Source organism: Alligator sinensis, unplaced genomic scaffold (genome assembly GCF_000455745.1).
Source record: "Alligator sinensis unplaced genomic scaffold, ASM45574v1 scaffold119_2, whole genome shotgun sequence".
Lineage (NCBI taxonomy): Eukaryota > Metazoa > Chordata > Crocodylia > Alligatoridae > Alligator > Alligator sinensis.
The window spans coordinates 1,607,901-1,631,536 of NW_005842242.1; the positions used below are offsets into that span (position 1 = coordinate 1,607,901).

The 23,636-nt window shown below is 40.5% G+C and overlaps 1 protein-coding gene across 2 annotated transcripts in view; it reads left to right on the forward strand.

Annotated features, from left to right (window-relative positions):
• The window catches only part of CDH13 (cadherin 13), a 744,241-nt gene that overhangs the window by 514,346 nt on the left and 206,259 nt on the right, over nucleotides 1–23,636 (forward strand). For both annotated transcript variants that reach the window (XM_025208638.1, XM_006027433.3), the window contains exon 7: nucleotides 15,715–15,893. In XM_025208638.1, the coding sequence (XP_025064423.1) occupies nucleotides 15,715–15,893 (179 nt within the window). The remainder of the gene's footprint in view (nucleotides 1–15,714; nucleotides 15,894–23,636) is intronic.

Genomic DNA, 23,636 nt, shown 5'->3' on the forward strand with positions numbered 1-23,636 from the left:
TGTGCACACGCATGCCTGGGTGAGCCACTCACATGCATGTGCATAATTGTATTTAAACAAGCCCGTGCCTTAATGATCACTAATTGTGCACAATTCTTTACAATCTCTTACTGCCTTCTAGCTTGTAGTGATATACACAGCCCTATTCTGTGCTTAATTATTAATTTTATTTTAAGGAGTTGAACAGTCAATACCAGGGTGTTTTATGACATGCCGAGTCTTTTCCTTACCCATATTTTCTCTACGTGGACATAATGTAGCCCTTTCAAGAGCAAATCAATTGCAAACAAAGAGAAGGCACTTGATTTGCTGCTTAAGGTCTCGAGCAACCAAGATGCAACATTTGCAAAGAAGTAAGAACATAGTTGTTCCCATTGGTCATTGCAGGCTAGGGTCAGTGCTATGCCTTTCTCAGGACTTTTTAGGTTGTGCACAGCTCTGTGCTTCCAGGAGGAAAGTTGGAAAATGGTCTCTGCCACCACTACCTTGATGCAGGGGTGGTGCATATTCAGGTCTGCAGGCATGAAGAGTTGAATGGCCTTTTGAAATGGCAAGCTCTCTGTCAGGCACATGAAACACTTCCCATCTTGCTAGTATGAAAGAGGAATGAAATAGAGGAGGTCATTTATACCTAAGTAGGAGGGAGGTCCCAGTGTGACCCTAAATTATGATGGGCCCTAAGGTATATATTATAGGGCGATGATGTGCATGACAGAGATGGGGCTCTGCCTATGGAAATGTATAGCTGTTACTGAACTTCATCTGCTTTTTATATATCAACGTCTATATTTATAATCCTATATTTCACGCTGCCGTTTCAAAGGCTTCCTTTAAAAATCATGCAGCACATTCTTCAAACATCTGAATTATTTACTAAGACTGAACTGTCAATGGCTTCAAAATCAAAACTCTCCCCAAAAAACCAAGGGAGTTAGAGTAGGGCCATTGAGATTTCAGTATGCAGATTTCTTCCAAGCAGCCCTCAACCTTGCAACACAAAAATAGCTTGGAAAATACTCTATCATCTGCTGTTGCAAAATGCAACAAGGAATTGAACTGGGGCTGTGAATGTGATATAGAGGCTGACCTATTCAGACTGAAAGTGTTCAGAATGCCTGATTGTGCTTCTCTTTGCCGACTGGGAACGTTTCGGCATGGGAAGATAGTGAGCTTTATTCATAAGAGTCTAAAGGTAGATGCCACGTGAATGAATATATTGCTGTGTCATAACATTCCCTAAGGGGAATGGAGGGATCCCCTATGAGGGATTCAATCAGATTCCCTTCACTAAATTCAGAGTGTAAGAGAAAAGAACTAGAAACATCTGAAGAAAAAAACCCACCTGAGTAGTTTGACTTTGAATAATTATAACAACTTCAGTAGGGATAGCTCTAGGAACCAACAAGAAGGGTAATGCCTTTGTCCAACCAGGAAAAAAAACACCCAGGGCATGCACCAAGACTGCAGCTGTCACTTATCAAGCAGCACAGACCTTTAAATGTTTAGGAGATCAGATTAACAGGACTTGACTATAAAATCAATTCGAGGATGAAATGATAAATTAGAGTAAAAGTGCACTCCCAGATTGAAGGAGACAAGGTCAGGAAATATGTGGAGAGGATTTACCTCTCAATAAAGTGGCCTGATTATTCTTTCAGTTATCCTGGTAGCACCCTACACGTCAGTGGATTTATTTCTGATTGGTGCATCTGTAATGACAGAAGAGGCTCACGGATATGGAAGATGAGTGATGAGGTCGAAAACTGCATCCTGGTTTTATCCCAGAGATTAGTGCACAACCATTTCTAGGTGGCACTTCCAACACAAGTGGAAGACGAGTTCAGACCCTGTTCACTCTCCGTTGCAGCATCCATTCTCTGCCACTGTGCGACACAAGATACTGGGCAAGGTGGACCTATGGTCTGGCCCAATCAATGGCAGTGCTTATGATTTTATGTCCTATGTAGAGAGCCTTAAGTATGAACTTGGGTATCGTCATCATCATACTGCAACGGTGAAAGTGAAATCCTTCCGAACTGATTATTGTATCTAGTGGTTTGAGGAGAAAAGTCTCCAAAGCACCTACTAGAGGATGTTCTGCTGGTTTGTTCCTTGAGGGTAGATCGGAGCCAGAAGCCTTCTGAAATGAAGGCTTCAGAGGGTGAAATGAGAACAAAGAAGGGCAGTGCCTTCTATACCAGTACTAACAATAAACTAGTGGATGTCTTATTCTTTAGTGAGCTGGACCATCAGCTGTGCCAGCTTTGGCTTCTGCATAACTATGCCAATGTTCACCAATGGAGGAGCTGATCATGCACTGAGGGGTCTAATACAAGCTGGATAGATGGTTTCCACCTTACATTGTGCAGCAAAGTAGTTTTTTTAATGCAGTGCGGTGAGTCCAGTAAATGTTATTGTGATGGGAAACAGAATTGCTCTCTTTCCTCCCAAGTAGTTATAAGTAACCACTGAGCTCCTCTCTGAACCCATGGCATTAGAATAATATGAAAACCCTCCAGCCATGTGCATGCAAGAAAGACGGGGAGAGGTGAGAAACAGGAGAAACGTGACAGAAAGAGTCAGAAGGTCACAAGGAAGCACCATGTGCAGAGACAGAAGTGCTGGAAATGTGATCTTGAGGAGAAGCCAACAATGATATCTTTTGGGTTTGGGGCTGGTTGAATGAAACTTGGAGCTGTGAACAGAAAACCAAAAAGCTACCGCACACACAGCTAACTCCTGTTGTCCGATTCTTCCCGTGGGTAGGGCGATAGGACTTTGTATGTTCTTTGTAAATAGGATTGTATCAAGGAAATAATTGACACATCACATCCTCCTCCTAATGGAAGCAACCTAATGTACCCAGCCTTGAATTTTGGTTAACTACATGAGTCATAAAGGGGTAGCAGGCAGCGTCATGGAAATAATATATCTGTGAAATGGAATTGAAACCACATCTCATAGAGGCATTATTGTACAAGAGGTGGAGTGTTTTTAATGTTTATTAACTTTGTGTGGGGATTATTTGAATGGCAGCAGGGCCCAGGGACCCGAGTGAGAATGAGAAGCCTTTTCTGTTCAGAGATTTACACTCCCGGATCATTAAAAAACTCACAACCCTCCCTCAAAATAACGTTTAAAAAGCATGACAAGCATGTACGTATCAGATTAGGTTCTATCTATCCTAGACGCTGCTGATAAAGTATCTAAACAGGTTGAAGGCAACTTTCTTATGATATGGGCCTTATCTAAGGCCTATTGAAATCCAAGGAGAGATTCCCTTTCCCTGGGACTTTCTCCAGAGGTTTCATTAAACTTTGAATCAAGGTCTAAATTTTGAACCAAATCCTGAGTGCAGTCTGCCCACCCAGGATAGCATAGCTCGGGACTCAATTCTCATCACAAAATACCTCCACAAAAATGGATTTTTACAGGGTTTTTACAAGGGGGAAAAAAATGAGCATTAGACTGAACAGTTTCATTTCCTAGATTGTATTGATTAATAGGTTTTTACAAGCAGTGAGTTGTTGAGACCAAAGGAAGTATTGTTTTTACTGGGTTTTTTTCAAACTATGATTGAACTGAAAAGATATTATTTATTCACTGCCATTGAATAACATTGTTTATTTATAACGTGAATGTATTCTGGTATTAGACATTTACTTTTACAGAATGAATGAATATGCTAAAAAAAAACCTAAAGGAAATTTAAAAAACACAGTTGACGATCTCTTCTCTTCCGCCTTTCAAGAACTCTACCGTCTAATCCTCCTCTACCAGTTACTGCTTTAGGAAAAGTACCAATAAAGTTGCCATATCAGCCTGTTGGGCCTCTTTGCATAAGAAGAAAAAAACTGACTGCTAGTAGATACGGCAAAACATTTCCATGAGAGATCCAGCTCTGTAGCTTCGGGGTAGGAACGAATAAAGGCGCGTGTCTGCAACAGTGCTGTGATTCCAGGTCGGCTTAATGGCTTTTGGAGGCCATAGGCATCTGGGTGCGTCGCCAGTCCTCAAAACTGGCCCAGAATTTCAGAGCTCAATCTGTGAGTGGGATTAAATTTTTTGATAAAATTGAACCCTTAAGGCACAATGCGGTCTTTGTTTCCTGCTCTCTGGTCCCGCCCGAACGATCTTGGTCGCTGATCACTTGTTTTCCTTGATGAGCAAAACAAGAATCTCCCTCTATTCTCGTTGTTCATCCTAGGTATGTAAAACGTGAACTCTTTGGGACAGGAATGGATGGAAGGGAGGATGAAAGCAGGCCGAGGACTGAATGATGCGGTTATCATAAAACAGCAGAAGAGTACAAATAATTGGCTGTCAAGTTTTGTGAGCTCTTAACTAACTTTTTAAACACTGGGCCCTTGTACATGACATGCATTGTTTAGATACACATTACGAGACAGCACCAAAAATCATCGTTTTGCTAGGTTAGTGGCATGTGAAAATACACATTGCCTTTTTTTATCGTGGTCAGTTTTGATTTATTGTGGCAAGTTACACCACCTCCGACATGTTTTATTTTCTCCACTGGCTTCAATTAAGAGTGGCTTTTAGCTTAGAAACCTGGTGAAACTGGATTTTTCCTAAAGCATAGTAAATAATTCATCTGATTTTGTCCCATTTATTTCTATCTGGAGGTTTGAGGGAAGCACCCCACTACATTTAAAAGATAATTTCTCATGGGTATTTGTGAATATGAACCTTACATCAGGGTTTACTTATGTGCATTACTTTTAGATTTGCTCTCGGCAGTTTGAATGGTGATGGTCAAGGACTGTAACACCTGGGTAAGTAAAGAAAGGGAGAAAAAATGTTAAAATATTAAAGCAAAGGCAGAAAAGAGCTGGAGGAAAATGTTTGGATTATGAAACAGAGATAAAGTAAAAGCCAAGCAAAATGTACATGTCTTAGTAAGCTCTGTGCTTAGCTGTTCTAGACTATAAAGTTTGCATCTGCATTTAAACAGCTAGTAAATGTCTGAAATCAAATTTGAATTATTGCAGGCAATTCCAGTTTGTCACAGGAAGGCAAAAACAGCACGGCAAATGTGGGAGCACCCATGATAGAAAGGGAGAGGACTTAAAACAGTTCACATCAAAAGACACAGAAAGAAGGGCTCCATCTCAGCAGAGCTGGAAGGGATTTTATCAAGACGTGGTTCAGCTTCTCCCCTGCCGTAGCTGTGTGTAAGATCTGGGGAGGGCTCAAAATGCTGCTTCTCCACCCTGCAAGGCAGTGCAGAAATTGGGGGGCAGGGTGCTGAACACGGTCTACTTTCTGCCAAGGTGGGAGCCAGCCTTCTGGTACGCATTTCCCAAGCGTTCCTGTGCTCTGATGTTCGCTGAGTCAACCAGATGGACTGTTTTTTCTCGCGTGAAAACACAAGCGGCTACAACCAAAGGGGGCTGTTGTTTTTTTTAAAGGGTTCATGTTGTATGCGAGAAAATATGGTAATTAGGGGGCATATGCTGCAGTGTGGGCCCTTTACATCCCATCTGAGGGCGTCTCAGTCAGGTTTCTGCCCTAATTGTGTTGGCTGCCTGTTCCCTGACGAGCGGTAGTTCTAGTAATTGCTATTTTATGCTATTCCCCTACACTAAAGTATTCAATGCCTACCATCATTTACCTGAAACCATTTGTTCCAAGGGAATGTGTAATATTGCATTATGAATTATGCTATCTGACATATAAGAGTATATTATGAATTGGCAGTTAGAATATTAGAATAATTAGATTTTTTTTTTTTATAGCTGGTGGTTGTGATCCAAGAAGCAATTCATGCCTTTTAAAATAGACTTTCCTGTTAGAAAAGGAGACACGTCACTCTAGTAAAGCATATTTTGCCATTGCCTCAAAATGTAGGCATCATCCTGGCTAAGAACAAATCCTTGGGCCAGCAAATGGCGCAATAGAAACCTGCCCAGACCTCTGGGTAGCTTATTCAGCTCCTAGGAGTGAACATTTGCTCATTTGCAGGCATGTGGTGCTTCAACCCAACCCCTGTTAATCCCCAGAGTGGAGTCTACAACTCCATCCCATGTGCACCCTGTGCAAAGACATCAGGGGATGCAATGAGTGTGTGCAGTGACTTCCAGACATCTGAATAAGGCAGGCTCATTTCTTGGCTGTCTGATAATCTGTCAGCCGGGAGGAACTTAAAAGGACCATGAAGTGGAAAGAGAAAGCTCAAGACAAGCAGACCCGGGAACTCATTCGGTCAGTGAAGCCTCGGAAGGCAACAGAGCAGTCACCACCTTCCATCCTGCTCCCCTGAGGCTGCTGCAGGTTTTTAAATCAGGAGATTAAAAAAAATGGTTCAGGACCATGTCGTGGTAATTCCTCTCCCACGGGAACCTTGCTCATGGGGCACTGATGCCCTTCATTCCTGTGCCCTGATTGTGCAAATCATGCAGTTAAGCTGGATGGGAAAGAGGCAAAAATTTTCAACTTTTTTTTTTTTAATGTGAAATGTATTTACTGTATTATGGAATATAAGAAATGCTCAGCAGGTTGGCAAGTTCCCAAACGAGGGGGGAAAAACTCATCTATTCATCCATCCCTTTTTTTGGATGGAATTAGAATCGTAACTAGTTCTATTCATTAAGATTGCAAGTCTTTCTAGCCATGTCATCCCAGTCCAGGCTTTGGATCCTTATCATACTAGCATGTGGCTATATTCATTGAAAACTCTGTTACCATTTAGAGCATAAAAGCCCAAGCTATTGGACTGCTGGCATTTTTTGATGAGCATTAGCTAGAGAAGAGATTTGACTTTAAATTCCTAGGTATGTGGCAATTGAGAATTGGAACATTACAAATCAAAATCCTCTGTGGTTGCACTAAATCAAAATCTGAGAGTGGTTGATTTGCTCTCTGCATCATAGAGGTGTTCAGACCCATATTGATTACTGGCTTTTATGCATCCATGTACGTAACTTAAGTCGGGGAAGAGTAGTGTAGTGAATCTAATGTAAGCTCTCTAGAGTGAAGACTATGATTTTGTTTTATGGTTTTTGCGGTGGAGTCCTTGCATGTGATCAGGATTCCTAAGAAGCCTAGCAATCAAATAAGAAATACTAATGATTATGTTGATACACATTTTCATTATATCTGTTTCCTAGCCATGTATCCCTATCCAATGAAAGACAAGTTGCACATACAAGCATGCTGCTGAAACTCCTATTAATCTGGCATCTTGTTTTGGCAAGCAGTATGTATGCAAGGCAGTCGTGATTCGTGACTCATCGTTGATGTACTCCATATCTAGGTAACGCATCCATTTGCTAAGCAGTTTGGGCCTAGCATTTTCTTAGCATCACAGGACAAGCCCAGAACAATCTAACCGAGCAGTATCCAGGCCATACACCTTCAAATAATGCGCATTCACATCCTGACTCTTAGGCATTTCATAATTCACTGCCTTGCCTGGAGCGGCAGATGCATGAAAGCATTTAACATACTTTTCAGCCACCCAGCAGTGTAAGCTACAGTATTTCTATGGACAATACATAACTCATTTTCAGCCCATGAATAATTTCTTCTACCAAAACACATATAATGCTCTTTTGAAAAAGGTGAAGTGCTAGAACTGCTCAAGTTTGACCTGTCCATAAATCTTTACAGTACGCGTGCTTTATCATAGCATTCAATTAGAAAATAATGTCTCATTATTTCCTCTTCCATACATAACTGATTTTTGAATGATTGCTAACTCGCCATAGGTTCCAGCTGTTCTTAGCTGGACTTCATCTATATTTTAAGTCTCACACATTTACTTTCTCATGTTTTGGAATATTTGGCACGAGCCATCAGACTTGAATCATTTGGCTGATTAACACAGCATGGCGTATCATGCAATCATGATGGCAACTGGGCATATATAGCACTTTGAGGGCAACCAGGAAATAAGTCCCTGAACCAAACTGTCATTTCAGAGGAGCAACTTGCACAGAAATCCCTGATACAATCGACATTCAATAAACATTTCCTGCCTAGAGCAGGGCGGGAGGGGGGCTGGACCCGATGATCTGCAAGGTCCCTTCTAGCCCCTGACAATCTACGAATCTCTAAACGTTCAGTCATTTATTTCAGTGAACAAAAGTAAAATGGGACTCTATTGCAATGCCTAGGGTGCAATGCAGACGTATCCATCCCTGTGTATCTTCCCTGCAAAGGCAAAACCCCAACCGGGAATCCACCCTATCACTCCACGTCACACATTTTCTCCTTTTATCACTGATCCATCATAGACCTGCAGCCATTATTCTGTAGGCTTCCTCTCATGAATGGGACTTCACCAGTACATCTCTCCAGCCCACGTGGTTGTTTTGCTGGCATATCCAGTGTAACGATCCACAAGGTAAGGTATAACACTCTGACTTCTGACGTTTGAAAATGCCCTGCATGTGTGAGACATACAAATGGGCAAGCTAAAGCAAATTCTGTAGGATAAGAAATTATTGCCATCCGCAAATTAAAAAAATACGTAAAGACCGCAATCATTAACTCTACCTAAACATCCTATCTATCGAGGAAGGCCTTCCATTTTTTTTTTTAATAACAGCCATGTTAATATTTGCCATTACAATTCAAATGTAGTTGATTGGAAACATAATAGACTTTCTTCTTACATTTGTTTTGCTTCCCTGGGGCTTGTTTTCTTTAAAGTACAAATCAACAGTCAAACATGTAATTAGTTATGATGAGTTTAGTACCAGCACAATACGTTTCTCTGCACCGTTTTCCAAAAGTTGCTTTTCTGCGGTAATGAACACGAAGCAGTGCAGAGACAGTAGACACTCGCTGGATTTTCTCATTTATCTTCTTGTTTCTAACTTTTCTTTGTTCTAGTATTGTACTAAAGTAGCCATCGTTCTTAGCAGTGCTTGGTTTTGATGCTGGGTTTTTCAAGATACGTAGGTATATCGAGATTCTTAGCTCAGTGGATGAGGAACACAGACTAGAGAGTGCAAAGGGAAGCCTTTTTCACAGTCCAATGCCTATTCAAAACTGGCCCTCCCATCCCTACAAATACATGAGAGCCACTGGGGAAAATGTACCTGAAAGAGCAGGAAAATTCTATAGTCTTTTGAGCAATGCCAAATAAAGATCCTATACAGAGTAAGGAGCATGTACAAACTTACTTGCTTAAGTTATCCTATTAGCTACCATGGGACTAGATATACAGCCTGGGCTTAAAATCAGCAAAGGACTGTGAACCACTCTCCTTCATGCTGAGTCCCTTTTATAGCACTTTGGCAACATGAAGTTGCCTTCAAGTGGTAATGCCTGTAATATAAATTCACTTTGAAGTCTTTGTGCACTGTCAGTGCAGTGGACCTTACGTAAGAGAATCTTTTCTGATGTATTGATGTAGAAATGTAAGTCTGGCTATAGCCCCGGTAACCTCAGAGCACAGTGATAAAGTCAGAGACCCCCAAAAAGGATCTAGGAGGTATTTTTCCAGCCTGGTTCACATCTCTGGGATCTTTCCCCTAGGCTTTGTACTTCTGTCATGATTTAAAGGCACAGTTTAGCTCTGTGTTCCCACATGCAATGTCCCTAGTGATTATAAAGAGTGTTGGGGGGGCTGCCAAAATAATAACATTTGCACAGAAATGTTTCCATAAAGTAGAGCGTTTCTCAAAGGCGATGCATTGATAATAATAATCAAAAAGCAGGAATTCTTCCTAATGATGCTCCTGGGCCTAGTTATATAATCTCCCTTTAATAGATGAGGAACACAGGAACAAGGGCCAAAGGATCCAATTTACAAACAAAGTCTAATTTGGGATGTCCTGAAATGTAGGTGCCTAAACCTGAGACATCTTAGGCCAGAATCTGTAGTGCTGCAATTCCAGTTGACTTGACCTGAGCGAATCAAGGCCCCTAAATTTAAGCATCCAGTCTAAAGGCCACTTTTAAACATGTGATCCTGAGCGACTTGGCCAATGAGAAATCTGGGATGGGGCTAGGAATAGACCTCATCTAGCCAGTCATCCAGGTTTGTCATCACCACAATACCTTGACACTCATTGAAAGTTACGGTTGGAAGGGACCTCAGCAGGTCATCTAGTCCAAATTCAACCCAACAAACACAACAGCAACTTGATTCCTTGAAAATAGGCTAAATATCCTAATACCATTTGCAGGATGAGAGCTTCTAAAAAGTATCTCAGTAACTCATGACAAAAAAGCATGTTTAGAAAGTCAAAAGCAAAGTGCCTACATAATTCAGAGAGCTGCATCTATTACATTATGTAAGGCATGCTCTTAAGTACAGTACTTAACCTTCGCTTATACATGATAAAATACAGTAACTGTACAACTAGATGGGGGCAGGAGTTACAGTAAGGATCCCCCTGGGAACTGCAAATGGAAATGACAGGTAATGAAGCAAAAGGTCCTCAGCTCATCTCGTAGTTGAACCTAAAAAAAATCTATGTTAATGGTAATTTTATCTGTCAGCTCAAATGTTCCAGGTCCCTCTCCTGGCATCTGACAAAAAAAGAAAGAAAGAAAGGAAAGGTTATTAAATGGTAAATAACAAAATGCCAAGGAGCTTTTTCCCAAGAAACCATCTGCTCCAATTGCTACAAGATTGTGTAGGCATTGTGTTTTGCTTTCCAGTGCCTACGGGAAGTTATTCCCCAATATTTCTAAGCCAACTTATAGGCCAAATAAGCAATCAGCAGATTGATAGTTACAGCTTTTGGAGCAATGAATTGGCTGGTGAAATATCCATCTAATCAATGACTAACCCGGAGAGGTGCAAATAGATGGTGCAAACGATTATGGTAGTAACAAAACTGCCCAGAAGGTACAACACATAAAGCAAGAATATTGAAATACAGCATCGCAATAACTACACCTTTCCCGAGAAACAGAGCCTAAAGTGGATATCTGCAAATCATTGACAGAACTATAAAGTTGCTGATTTTTCAGACATTTGTTCCTCAGCTTGGTAAGTGAATATATATTGTTTAACATGATAATGTAGCAAGCTGTTGTTTTGTGGCTTGAAAGCCAGCTGTATTTGATTGATGCTAGGACTGGAAGTATTTATAAAATGACACTGAATTAGAAGTAGTCAGTTTATGAGTCTGGGGAAATGAATCTTTTATGAAGAATAAAACTTTATGATGAAGGAGTAATACCAGGGATGTATGCATCTTAAATTAAATTCGTTTGGACTGCAGTCTGCGTCATAGATCTTTTTGAAATACGAGAAAAGTACACGTGTCCAAACCCAAGCCATCACTCTTTACTTGCCTGCGTTTTGGGGCAGTATAGTTCAAAATGTGATCATTTGGTGTTGGGTTTCATCTCTAGTGTATCTTAACATATATGCATACAAGCACTGTGATCATTTCAAAGGGAGCAGGGAGATGGCTCCTTTGTTCAATGCAGCGCATAAAGTTACCAACCTTTGGTGGGGAATGCGCAGAATATGCATGCTCTGAAAGCAGTAGAGGCATTCAAGCAGGCGATCACAGTTAATGGGTTCGGCATCACTGTTTAGTTGAAATTTTTAAAGTGAAGTCCTCAACAATGAACTCTCAGGTTAGCTTGTATGTATATTCCCAAACTATCTTCCCTAATATATGTGAACAGAGTTCCTTCCTGGTTTGGCTACACAAGTCTTTCTAACAGCTTGTTTGGGCCTCTTGATAGAGCTATTCTATATCCTCGTGCAGTAGGATTCCACAAGTGCTCTGAAGCACAGCTCTGCCGGGCAAATTCACTCTGAGGAACACATCGACATGAGCCGTTTCCTGTGGTATTTGCCTAATTAGCTCTGCAGTAAAGCATCAGTGTCTACATGTGCAGTGTGATTCGGGTGGAGTAAACTAATTAACTCCACTATAGGATAGTGCTGCCAGACGCAAGTTTTATTATTTACTCTGCTCCACGACACGTGTAGATGCTGACAGGGCTGGCTAGGGCATGAGGGTGCTTCAGTGTGGGGGTGCTTGCCAGCTATCCCCACACTGAAGCACCCACATGCCCCAGCTAGCCCCTGCCAGCATGTTGAGCCAGGTTGGAGCTGCCCTGGAGTGGCAGGCTGACCCCTGGGGCCACATGCCAGCCAAGGCTGTTCTTCCCTGGTTCAATATGCTGCAGTCCTGGGCGCAGCTGCAAATGTGGCACCTGGGAACAATAAACTCCAGTGTGAACTGCACTGGAGTTTATTCAACCACATTAAATTGCATGTGTATGCGTGTATAGAAGGGTTTGCAGTGTTTATGGTTTATGATGTAGGTTGTAGCTGTTTTGGTCTAAGGACATAGGCAGACAAGGTTCTTTGGGTGAATCTGATATCTTTTATAAGACCAACTTCAATAGTTGGGGGGAAAAAAATTGTTAGCAAGCTTTTGGGTTAAAAAACCCTTTGTCAGGCTGAGGAAACCTCTACAGTTGGTATGTGCTCTTCCTGGATGGAGTGAATAGTAAAGAAGGCAGTGTGTGGGTATGAAGAAGTGATAAATATAGCAAAATTTTATAGATAATGATCTTGAAGTTGTATCAGTTATCACTGAGCTTTAGAAAACCCCATGCATTTGGCTAATTTTCAGTTTTTTTATGCAGACACTTAGGAGCAGTAACTTATGCTTAAATAGCACAGTGATTGCGATGGAATATGAATGTCGTGGGTTCCTTAGAAATAACTAAGGTAGAAACAAAATATCTTGGTTCTCTGCAGCTTTTTACCATCCATATCGGTGCAAAAAAGTGTAACATGCTAGCATCCAGATTTGGTAGAATTTTACGCTCACTTTCCATGGTGGAAGTGACTGCGTGATGTATTGTTTCCCTGCATGCTTGTTAAGATGGGGCATAGCAATCAGCAGTATTCACAAGAAATCTTAAGAGAACCATAGCTACTAGGACCTGCTTCATCACTGTATCACATCAATTTTATGCCAGTGTAATTGGAAATCTGGGGAGCTGTACTAGTGCTAAACGGGTGTGATAGAGCTTTGACAATTCTGCAGGCTGGGAGTTTCAAAAGAGCCTTTGTGAAGTATGAACCCAGATGCCAATGAATCTCAGTGGGCTTCTAATTCCTTTGGGTTCCTTTGAAGCGCTCCTCTTTAATGGCTATTTATTTCTCTTGAATTTTTGTTGCTTGGGCAGTCTTTATGGCACATTCTCTCTAACAGGAATAATAAGCCACCCATTTTGGAGTATAAAACCTAAAAACCTGCACAATCTATTGTAAGGTCTCTCTGCTTAGGAAATGAGAATGCCTTTTCTTTTTTCCGAGCAGAAAGTGACAATATTTTCCTTTTTCGCTGAAGAAGTTGTGAACAAAGTGGGTGAAATATCAGGGCTAGGATCATTTTGTAATATTGGAAAACATGGCAAGGCATCCAGTGGTAAGCTTCTTTTTGAGCTGTCTGACCTTTAATCACTGGTGAATAAAACCAACATGCTGTCAGATCTCTGTTATATTTCTCAAGGGGGTAACTCTGCCTGAAGTAGCAATGAGGCAAAACCTTCGAGAGCTTATATTCAAGGTCACTACAGCTAGAGGCATCGCTCTGAGGGGAAAAAAACAGCAAAGGGGAAGGGGAAAAAGGCATTTCTGACCCAGTCGGCAGTTGCTTGTTGAACAGAATTCTAGGCTATTGTTATAGCCTCTGACAAATGAAGCTGCCTTGAAACTTTTAGACAATACCCCATTTCTATTTGATTGTTAAGTGCTCACTGTGACTTCAGCTATCCTTGAAGAACATTTGTTTTTTTTCATTGCTAGAACATGGGGAAATTGGTGGGGCAGAAATGACGTGCATTCCATGTATACATCAGCTTCAGTCCTATCTTCTTACGCACGTGTAGTTAAACTCCGTTGGTGCAGGGCTTGTTTGTATGAGAGCGCTTCCCCGGTGTCACTGAAAGTCTGATTTTAAACTCATTTAGTTACATCAGCGCAAAAGGCTCTGTGGACATCATGATAAGGATAGCTCCTTCGGGCATAGAAACCTTTTATATAATGGAAAGTGTTATATTTCAAGCAAGTTTCATCTTAATGAGCTTTAAAGTAGCCCCCCCGCCTCCCCCCCTTATCTAAGCTTAGATCAGAATGGCAGAAGAAAGGGTTAGCTATTGCATAAGAACTGAAATCTGGGAAGGAAGGTTTATAATTGGCTTTGAGGTTGCGGTTCAGATATTAGATGATTTGTTTTCCCATTTTAAGCAATTTAAAATCAAATTACAGAGTTGATTGACTTTGGTAAATTGTTTTAGTTGGGATTTATAAGCCAAAGGACAGCCACCCTTTCCAACTCGTGTCTTAGAGCTTATGTAAGGATTGATAATATTTTTTTTAATTAATTTGATGATTTCACTTTCTTCCAATCCTGAGATAATTTGTTTGATGTGTTGATTTGATTCTGACTGGATAGGATTTTATTTTCTGGTTAATTCAGAATCCTCACACAAGCTAAGTTATGAGTAATAAGCTTTCTTGGTTTAATTTCAGTTGGAAAGTTTTAATAACATGGAAAAATAAAATTGAAACCAAATTAAATTGATTCACTAAGTAACTTGGGTCCAAAAACTTTGAAGGCCTGGGTTGAACAACTAGACAGCTTAAGTGCTTGACTAGTTTCCCCTGTGTTACCCACAATGTGTTGTGTGAAGTAAATGTGCAATTTGGTAGCAATGAGTAGAACTTTACACTGATTTCACATAGGGGAAAGGACTGCACAGCATATTATTTCCATGGAAGGCTTTTATGATAATACTTAGCAATTATCAGTATTCACAAGAAAGGCTAGAGAACCATAGCTAGGATATAACAGTATATTCTAGGTAGACAGGTACTGAGAATAAGTTCCTCATGCTAAGGACAATTTGGGAGTAGAAGTATTTGAATCATGAGGCAGATATGGTAAATTTAGGATGTTGCAGTTGAGATTAGAAAAGTACGTGAATTCTATATAGCAGAGCAGTTATTCACCCTAGGGTACCCTGAGATCCTTTCAGGGGTGCCTCAGGGTGCCAAAACAATGTTAGCACTTTTAGGAGTGCAAACATGAGTTGCAAGATAAATCTGGAGATTTCAAACAGGAATCCTTAGCTTTAAAGGCATTCTGATTTGTGTGGTCTTCCTAAGTTCTTTGCAATAGGGGGATTGCTCTATCATTCTTCTGTCGTCTAAAAACAAGTGAAAACTAAGAGCTGGCATTTTCTGAAGGGTATATGGGTCTACCAAGGCGTATCTTTGAATCTAAAAAGGATTACCACTGTAGTAGAGTCTTTTTCTTATTTATCAGGAGCTGTTTGATTAGAAGGTGTCTGACATCCAACCAACCCCTCAAATGTATGAGCCTTTAAGACAAAAATAAGGGCGTACCCATATGCCAATATCATCTGTTTGTTATAGTATCCTGGGTTGTTGGTTGTAGCCATGTTGGTCTAAGGACATGGGCAGATAAGGTCCTTTGGGTAGATGTGATGTCTTTTGTTAGACTAACTAAATGGTTGGAAAAATTGTTTGTTGCAAGCTTACAGGCACAAGCGCCTTTCTTCTGGCATAGGAAGCACCAACAAACTTTCCCTATGCTTGAAGATAAAAATCTTATTGGTTTCCCTGAGTTGATGCTGGCTTACAGCCAGCAGTTCTCACATGTGGAAATAGAGGTGTCACATCGTTGATGTGAATAACCATAATATATTATGTTTGTCCCCCTCCTTTTTTAGGAACTATCGTCATGCGCATGACAGCCTTCGATGCTGATGACCCTTCCACAGATAATGCTCTGTTGAGGTATAATATCCTTAAACAGACCCCTGACAAGCCTTCTCCAAACATGTTCTACATTGATCCAGAGAAAGGAGACATTGTGACAGTGGTTTCACCTACATTGCTGGACCGTGAGGTAAGTGAACGCTTTATCATTTCAAAGCGTATGCCCTGTCCATCCATTCTTCCATCATCAACGAAGCACGTGAGCATCCATTTTTATGACACTTTTCTATTGCATTAATGGAAGTTGACATTATCGAAAAATTTAGTGATGTGGAAATTTGCTCGATGAAGTTTGATATTACATATCACTTTTCTGACTTATGCATTAGGGTTTATATACCATTCTCATCACGCGTGCATCGGGCAGTCCAGCAATTGTAGATGATGCTTTTGGATGTAGTAGAATTTCCTCTTGCATAATAAAAGACAAAACAATTCACAAAACTACACCAGCATTTAGAATTTTAAGCTCTAGTTATCCGTTGGTTAGTTTTTCTTATCCGGTCTGTTAGGAAATTATGCGGGGGTGGGTGGGAGAGAGATGGGATGGCCTTTTTAAAAGCCCTCCTATCTTGCTGGATGAATTTCATGAAGGAATACTTCATTCCTATCATCAAAAACCAAGTGCTACCTCTTCCTGCCATAGAAAAGGAATTTGAAAGGGCCAGATGGGCTGTTTGGTTTTGTTTTTTAAGGTGAGCAATTAAGATACATTATTTTTGGACTTTTGTTGCTGTCCTTTAACATTCTGTAAGCTCAGATTCCTCCAACAACTATATCAAGTGACATTCAAAGTAGTTCTACTCAATCCACTTTTACTGCTGTGGTCCATTATTAACAGAAGCAAAAGCTAATATCTGCATTAATTGTATATAAGTATCAGCTTCCCTCTATAAGCAGAGGGCCTCAGATTCCCAACCTTTCCACCGTTTTCTGAAGTCCATTTAGGCATTTTTATTCCTAATGGGTAAACAACCCCAAGATAAAAAACAATTTACTGGAAATTGGAAAATCAATGGAAGAAATGAACAATCCTTCCTTTCCTGGTATGTTCCAAAGGTCACTGGTGATACGTGAAATAATAATGCTATTTACATACAAGGAATCTGTTCAAAATCAAACAGAGATTTCTGCTGCTTATCATATCCAGTAGCAGGATTTGAACTCCCCGTGATTTCCTAATGATATTTGATTCAATATCTTTGTCTGGAAGGTATCATAATACAATTGCAGTGGAAATTTTTGTCGTTGCTGTATATATTGACTGTTTTAATAAGCAAGTGGGAACAATGCAAAACTTTTATGCTGTAACAGTGTTATCTGTGTTTCATTATTCAAGCTTGAATAGTACATATTAACTTCAACACAAAGTTAACAGTATTATCTGCATCTTCCAACATAACATTGAATATTCAGGACGTAGGCTGATCAATCTTCTGTAGCCTTCTTTCCTGAAGGTTGGTGATCTCTAATGGTTACCATTATATGAATAATTTGAATGAGCCAGGGCTGTGCCCATATATTTTTCTTGCTTACAAAGCCAAATCACAGTAAAAGGAATTTCTATCTCTTTGGAGCAATACAGTCAAGGCACTCTTGATTTTTTTCAGTCCTCTTTCCTGCTTAATGCCAAGGTATATCCATGCCACTTTCTCCCAGGAAGAACCTTCTAGGATGCTGGTGAAGTAGTGGATAAGAGTCGGTCCTGTTCTTCACTTCCTTGTTGATATAAGTTGTAGTGCTTTTTGTATTGCTTACTTGTATTGCTGTATTTTGTATGAGCCATTATTATAGCTCAGGGCACCTTTGAACTCGATGTTACAAACAGAGAATAAAAAGATAGCCCAAGTTTCCAAGGAACATAGTTTCATAGTTAGTAGGGTCAGAAGGGACCTGAGCAGATCATCAAGTCCAACACCCTGCCGTGGCAGGAAAGAGTACTGGGGTCAAATGACACCAGCCAGATGTTCATCCAGCCTCCTTTTAAAGACCCCCAAGGTAGGAGCCAGCACCACTTGTCTTGGAAGTTGGTTCCAGATCCTAGCCGCCCTGACAGTGAAGTAGCGCCTCCTAATATCTAGCCTGAATCTACCCTCTGCTAGCTTATGTCCGTTGTTTCTTGTAACTCTCGGGAGTGCTCGGGGGAACAGGGACTCTCCCAATGCCTGCTGGTCCCCCCTTATCCCCCTGAATAGAAACAGGCTGATGGCCGGGGTGGAGAAGGGAGTCCTGGGTTAGCAGAATGGTCAGAGGTCTCAACCCACTGGTAACCCAACTCCCTTTAAGACCGTTATGGGCACAATGGCAAAAAAAATGTTTTGAGACAAGTTTTGAAGGTGGCCAATGAGTGAGCTCCCTGCATACAGGGAACACAATGGCTGCAAAGCAGTCCCTATGATGATTTTTGGGGTCAGTTGCCCTCTCCAAAGAATATGGGTGCTGCGGGATAGGGTTTGCAGGCGAGTTGCTCAGAGTTGGAGATGCACTCAAAATTTGCAGGTGGAAACCCCGCAAGGAAGCTTCCTGTTGAAACTGGTATGTGGTATCCCAGGTTTGAACAACCCCCACATTTCAGGAGAACTATGAAATATCACAAAGGAACCAACTGTTTCTTAGGAACTTAACCTGAAAACACAACACAGCTGCTGTGCCAAAGCTTTAGTTACAAGAAGCCCAGTAGAGAGTTGATATGTATCCTTCTCTTTTCTTTTTTTCTTTTTTAATTGCATATTTCCTCATCTGAAACACTAAGCACAATTACCAATCAATAGGGAATATTCTCAGTTGCTCTGTGTGTGTTTGTGTGTTGAAAAACCTGCTAGTCCCGGAAAGCAACTGAGGAAACACTAGTTGAATTCAAGGTAAAAATATGAGAAGGCTGAGACAGGAGTAAAAAAAAAAAAAGGCTAGTTCTCATTATTCAAATGTGTATTCTCTGGAAGTTGATATAAACTGTTTTAAAGCAACTGTGTTAAAGTGCTGATCAAAGTTACCCCATGTTTTCCAGCTCTTTTATTAATTTTAGCCATTGCTTAGATGTAGATGCTTATGGGAAGCCTTCCAGTTGACTTAAGCTAAATTGACAGAATGTAAATTGCTAATTTTTTATTTTAAGTTTAGTTTCTTTCATGTTTGTGTATCATAGAGAACAGGAAGCTGAGGATATTGCCCAAGGGGGGATATGGAGATGTAGAGGTACAAGGCATCTGGCAGTTTTTGATTTCCCTTTTGAACATAAGCAGTAACCCATATTATTTTTTCATGCTTCTACATTTTAAGAGGAGCTGCTGTGAGACAGCACTGGGAATTCTTGTTCCTAGGCAGAGATTCAAGATCCAGGTATTCACCCTAAAATGAAACACAGTCAAGCAGGGTAGAGAGCTCAGCTTTATAGCTGAGTAAACATATCTGGGTGAATGATAGGCTCACAATGGAAGGGCAAATCATTATGTTAATATGCATTTCAAGGAGATAAATATTAATAAATCCTGCTGGCTGGTAATTACTCCAAAAAAGAAAAAGAAAGTTTTAAAAGGGGCACTTAGGTGTTTTTTAAAAAAATATTTCTGATCGGCCACCAGCTCAACCCAGCCAAGGTGCATTTTTATTTTTGTCCGTTCATGCTCCGCTCCAAATGCAGACTAGGTCAGGTAATGTTCTAAAACTTTTAGAAAGCTGTCATTAAAAATCAGGCAGTTTTGAGACTTTCCATTAACTGGGATTGTGAATGAGGGAAGGCCAAAAGGGAAGTGAAGTATTCTTCTTGTCTGGAGGTGATTCCAGAGCTACTCCGTGAAACAGTTAACAGGAAGATTTGGTGCAGTTACAATAATCAACCTCTCTTTTGTTGTCAAGTGTCCAGAAATTGCAGTGCTCCTATCCTTTGGTATCTGGAAGTAAGAGGTTTGATGCTGCTGTGAGCTTAGGTGTCCTATACTAATGTTCTTTTTCCAGAGCTCTAGGCTGTATATAATTTCAAGTTCAGTCTTCACAGTGCAAGAGTGGTATCATTATAGTATCAGACAGTATTGTCAGTCGGTGTTTGAGGGTCAGGCCTAATTCCCTTGAAAGCTGATTGGACTTTTCTACTGGGACTTCAGTAGGAGATGGATTGTAGGGCTGTGCAAAGCTTCAGGTGGTGATTCGATTCGGAGGAGATTTGGCCCGATTGGGTGGCCAAATCCCTGAATCTGAATTGGTTCAGGGGACCAATTTAAAGGTCTGAATCAATTCAAAGCTCTCCAAATCTTCAGAAAATATTCAGAGAGCGTTGATGATTTGGGAAGTCCCCAGTGGCTGCAGCAGGGAGCTGCAGCCAACTCCCAACTGGTAAGTACTGGGGCAGGGGAGGGGGCTGGGGGAAGGGACCATGGGGGGAATCAAATCGGGACAGTGATTCGAATCACCGAATTGAATCACTATCCCCCGAATCGGTTGAATTCGAATCCAAAGTGAATACTAGCTGCTTCACACAGGCCTAATGGATTGTGCTCTTGATTAATTTGTTTAATGCTGTTTCTCAGTGAATATGTATTAACTTCAGGGGAGCTCTAGACCAGGAAAGTAGGGGTGTCTGGACTGAAGGTTTCAGTGTAGACCTTTTTCCCATAGTACACCTCCATATGCGAAAGTAATAAATGGGAAAAGATGTTTTTCAGTTGTCAGAAAAAAGTACAATGTATATTTTGCATTAAGCTCACCTGGCAACCCACTGAGCACTTTCAACTCTCATCATTTTCTGGAGAAGGACTTTAGAAGAATGGTTTATCAACTTTCAGGATGATTGTGGCTCAAGTCTATCAGCACGTATTTTATTTACGTATTTTTAAAATTCAAACTGGCTTCCAAAACTGGCATGCTCCTTAGAGTTTGCAGCAAAACTCCAATAATTTACAGAAGAATATCCATTTTCATTTTAAGAAGGCATGTAAGGACATATTATTGAAGATTTATGAGCATTTTTTTTCTTGTGGGAGTTAGGCATCCTTGAATATGTCGGAGATGAAGATTGAAGAGTGCTAGGGGGCAAATTATATTCCCAAACATCCATTGGAGAATTCATTTTGATTCATAGATTCAGAGCAGAAAGACGCCCTGTACCGAAAATGTACGGTGTAAATGACCCAAAATAGAACACAGCAACGTGTTTCACCTGTAAAAAAAGAAAGATTCTGATCTTGTGTAAATTGTCTGAAGTTTTGTATTTTGGGGGAAAAGAAAAGGCCGTTTCAGCATGACACTTTGCTGCTGTGAGTGAGAAATAATGTCTCATATATGCATAGTGAAAAAGGCAGCCGCATTCCTAGGGACTCAGATTCCTTTCAAACTCTTGACAGAAAACTAATCATTTTTTATCTATTTCCAACTATGCTATTTTGCAAGTGGTACAGAATCCAGCTTGGTGAAGCATGGTTTGTGTGATCTGAGGGCGTTATAGACAAAGCTAGTGCAAGCACTAGCACTGTTCATCTGAAAGTTTCCTCCAATCCTAATTACAGTTGATGGGCAATTTGTTTTTCTTTTTGCTAGGAGCCACTATGCTTAATTTAGAGTAGTGTTAAAAATAGTTTGACATATCTACTACATACTGTACTATAAGTGAGTACAGTATGTACCCATGAAAGTGCATGAGACATATTGGGTCACAGTTGGTGGTGTTGCTTTTCCTGCACTCCCTGTTTCACTTCCAGGCTAGCTCAGCCAGGCACAGCGTAAGTGCCACCTACGCATTTAGCTGTACTGGCCTAATATTATGGATGCTGCATCTGATCTGTGTTACTTCATCCCAGTCCCTCACTTTGTACCTGCTACATGGGAGCTGAAGGATGTATACCACAAGCGAGCATAAATCTGGGGTGGCGTTGGCTTGCCAAGTTGCTATTTATATTGACTCCGTGGTCAGGCACCGTCACAAAATGTTGGATGCCGAAAATTGAGTAAACATGGGATGATGAATAACAGCTAATGAACGCTGTTGCCTCTGCTTGTGTCAGTGCTTGTTCTTGCAGAGAACAACTATGCGCCAAGAATTTATGTAAACACCAGCCCACCCTGCATAGTCTCATATCCCAAGCCACAGACGTATACTTGGAAAGAATGGGCATTTGGATGGATGTTCGCGGAGATGGGTTTTTGTCGTGTTCAACCAGCTCTGGTTCTGACAGTGAACCGTTTTGTTCTTTGTAGATAAGGCTTTGACATTCTGAAGGCAAGAACACAAAATAAAAGCATTTCCCTTATTTTGTTGTCCACTTCTGCAAGTGGATGCTATCCTCCTTGTAGTTCTGCTTTTTTGGCACCGTGCATCTTTAAGCAGTCAATACACTTATTACTTACTCGATCTAAATGCAAATGTTGAACCAACAGTGCACTCTCATTTTTAATGAAAAGATATTAATCTTTTTGGCAAATGTAGTTCATATTTGATCTCCATATTATACTCTAAAATATGCATATTTAGAGTGATTGTAGGAAAAACCTACAACATCTTGAAGTATATTGCCTCTGAATTTGAATAATTGTGCCATTTTGTCTTGTCTACCAAATACTCTTATACAACCTTTTTCATATACAAGATAGTAAATAGAGTAGCTGGAGATTATTTCCTAAGGCAATATAGTGGTACCTCTGTAAGTCTCCATTCGTTTATAATAGAAGTCAAAAGATATACACAGAGCATTCACTTAATTCCCTTAGCTAATACTGGGCATGTTTCTTGCATTATGTTTTCTGATATTTTTAACTATCTCAAGAGATAGACCTACCATCATTCTTCTTGAAAGATTGTTCCTCAATCTACTAGCTCTTTAGTTTCAGGAAACTTTCTTAGTGCTTAGTCTAAGTTTGACCTTCTTAAAGAATTCCACACTATTCTTGATGTTCATATCCTCAGATGCGTAGGTTGCAATTATAATACCTCTCTTCATACATCACTTAGTTATATTATTTTTATATTATATTCTTGATTTAGTATTTTCTAGTATTTAAATCCAAGAGTAGGATTTTGAGGATCTAGATTGTGGTTCTGGATCTGTCAGGGCCCCCAAGCCACCTACCCTGTGTCCAGCATATGCTGGGCAAATCCCAGCCCGAGCTCCCTCTCCCTCCCTTGTCCCTCCTCCCATCATGCAGACAGCACTGGGACAGAGCTGAGTTACATGAGCCCAGGCCCAATCAGACAGAAGTTAATGAAGGTACTCCACTTGGGAGCACTTTCTTTTGAACCCCTCATGTAATGAAAGTTAATTTGTCACACCATCGGGCACTGTTTGCAATTTTTATTTTTATTTTTTGTCTTGATTGAGGGGGAAATTATCACATTTTTTTTTCCTGTGATGGGAAAACCATTTTCTGATGACCCCTACTTGGTTGATATTCAATCTAATATCTATAAATGTCTCATGTAGAAGTTGCTGTAAAAGCTGCAAGAACAAGAAGAAGAAGAATACACCATTATATATTATAGTAATGCTGTTGTTACAATTTGTATTAGTGCCTGTTAATGGAAAGATCACATTATATAAAAACAGAAGTTAAACTTGGTTTTAAAATATTTAAAGCCCAAATACGTTCATACTCTCTTTCCATTATATATATTTAAGCCCAAATCCTACATTTGGAATGGGGGTGAGGTAGAAGGGTTCACAAATCTGCATAGAGTCCTGCTTAATTAGTTTTTGTTAATTTAAAAAAAATTCTAAAATGTAACTGATTGCAAAAATCGTAATAGCTGGACACAATGCTATGTATCAGGTGAAAATGTGATTGGGAGAAGGAGAAGTCTAGATCCAAAGGCAATTAATGTATGGAGGGAGAGACATAGCATAGGCAATGCATGGGGGAGCACAGGGGGGCACATGCCCCCCCCCCCCCC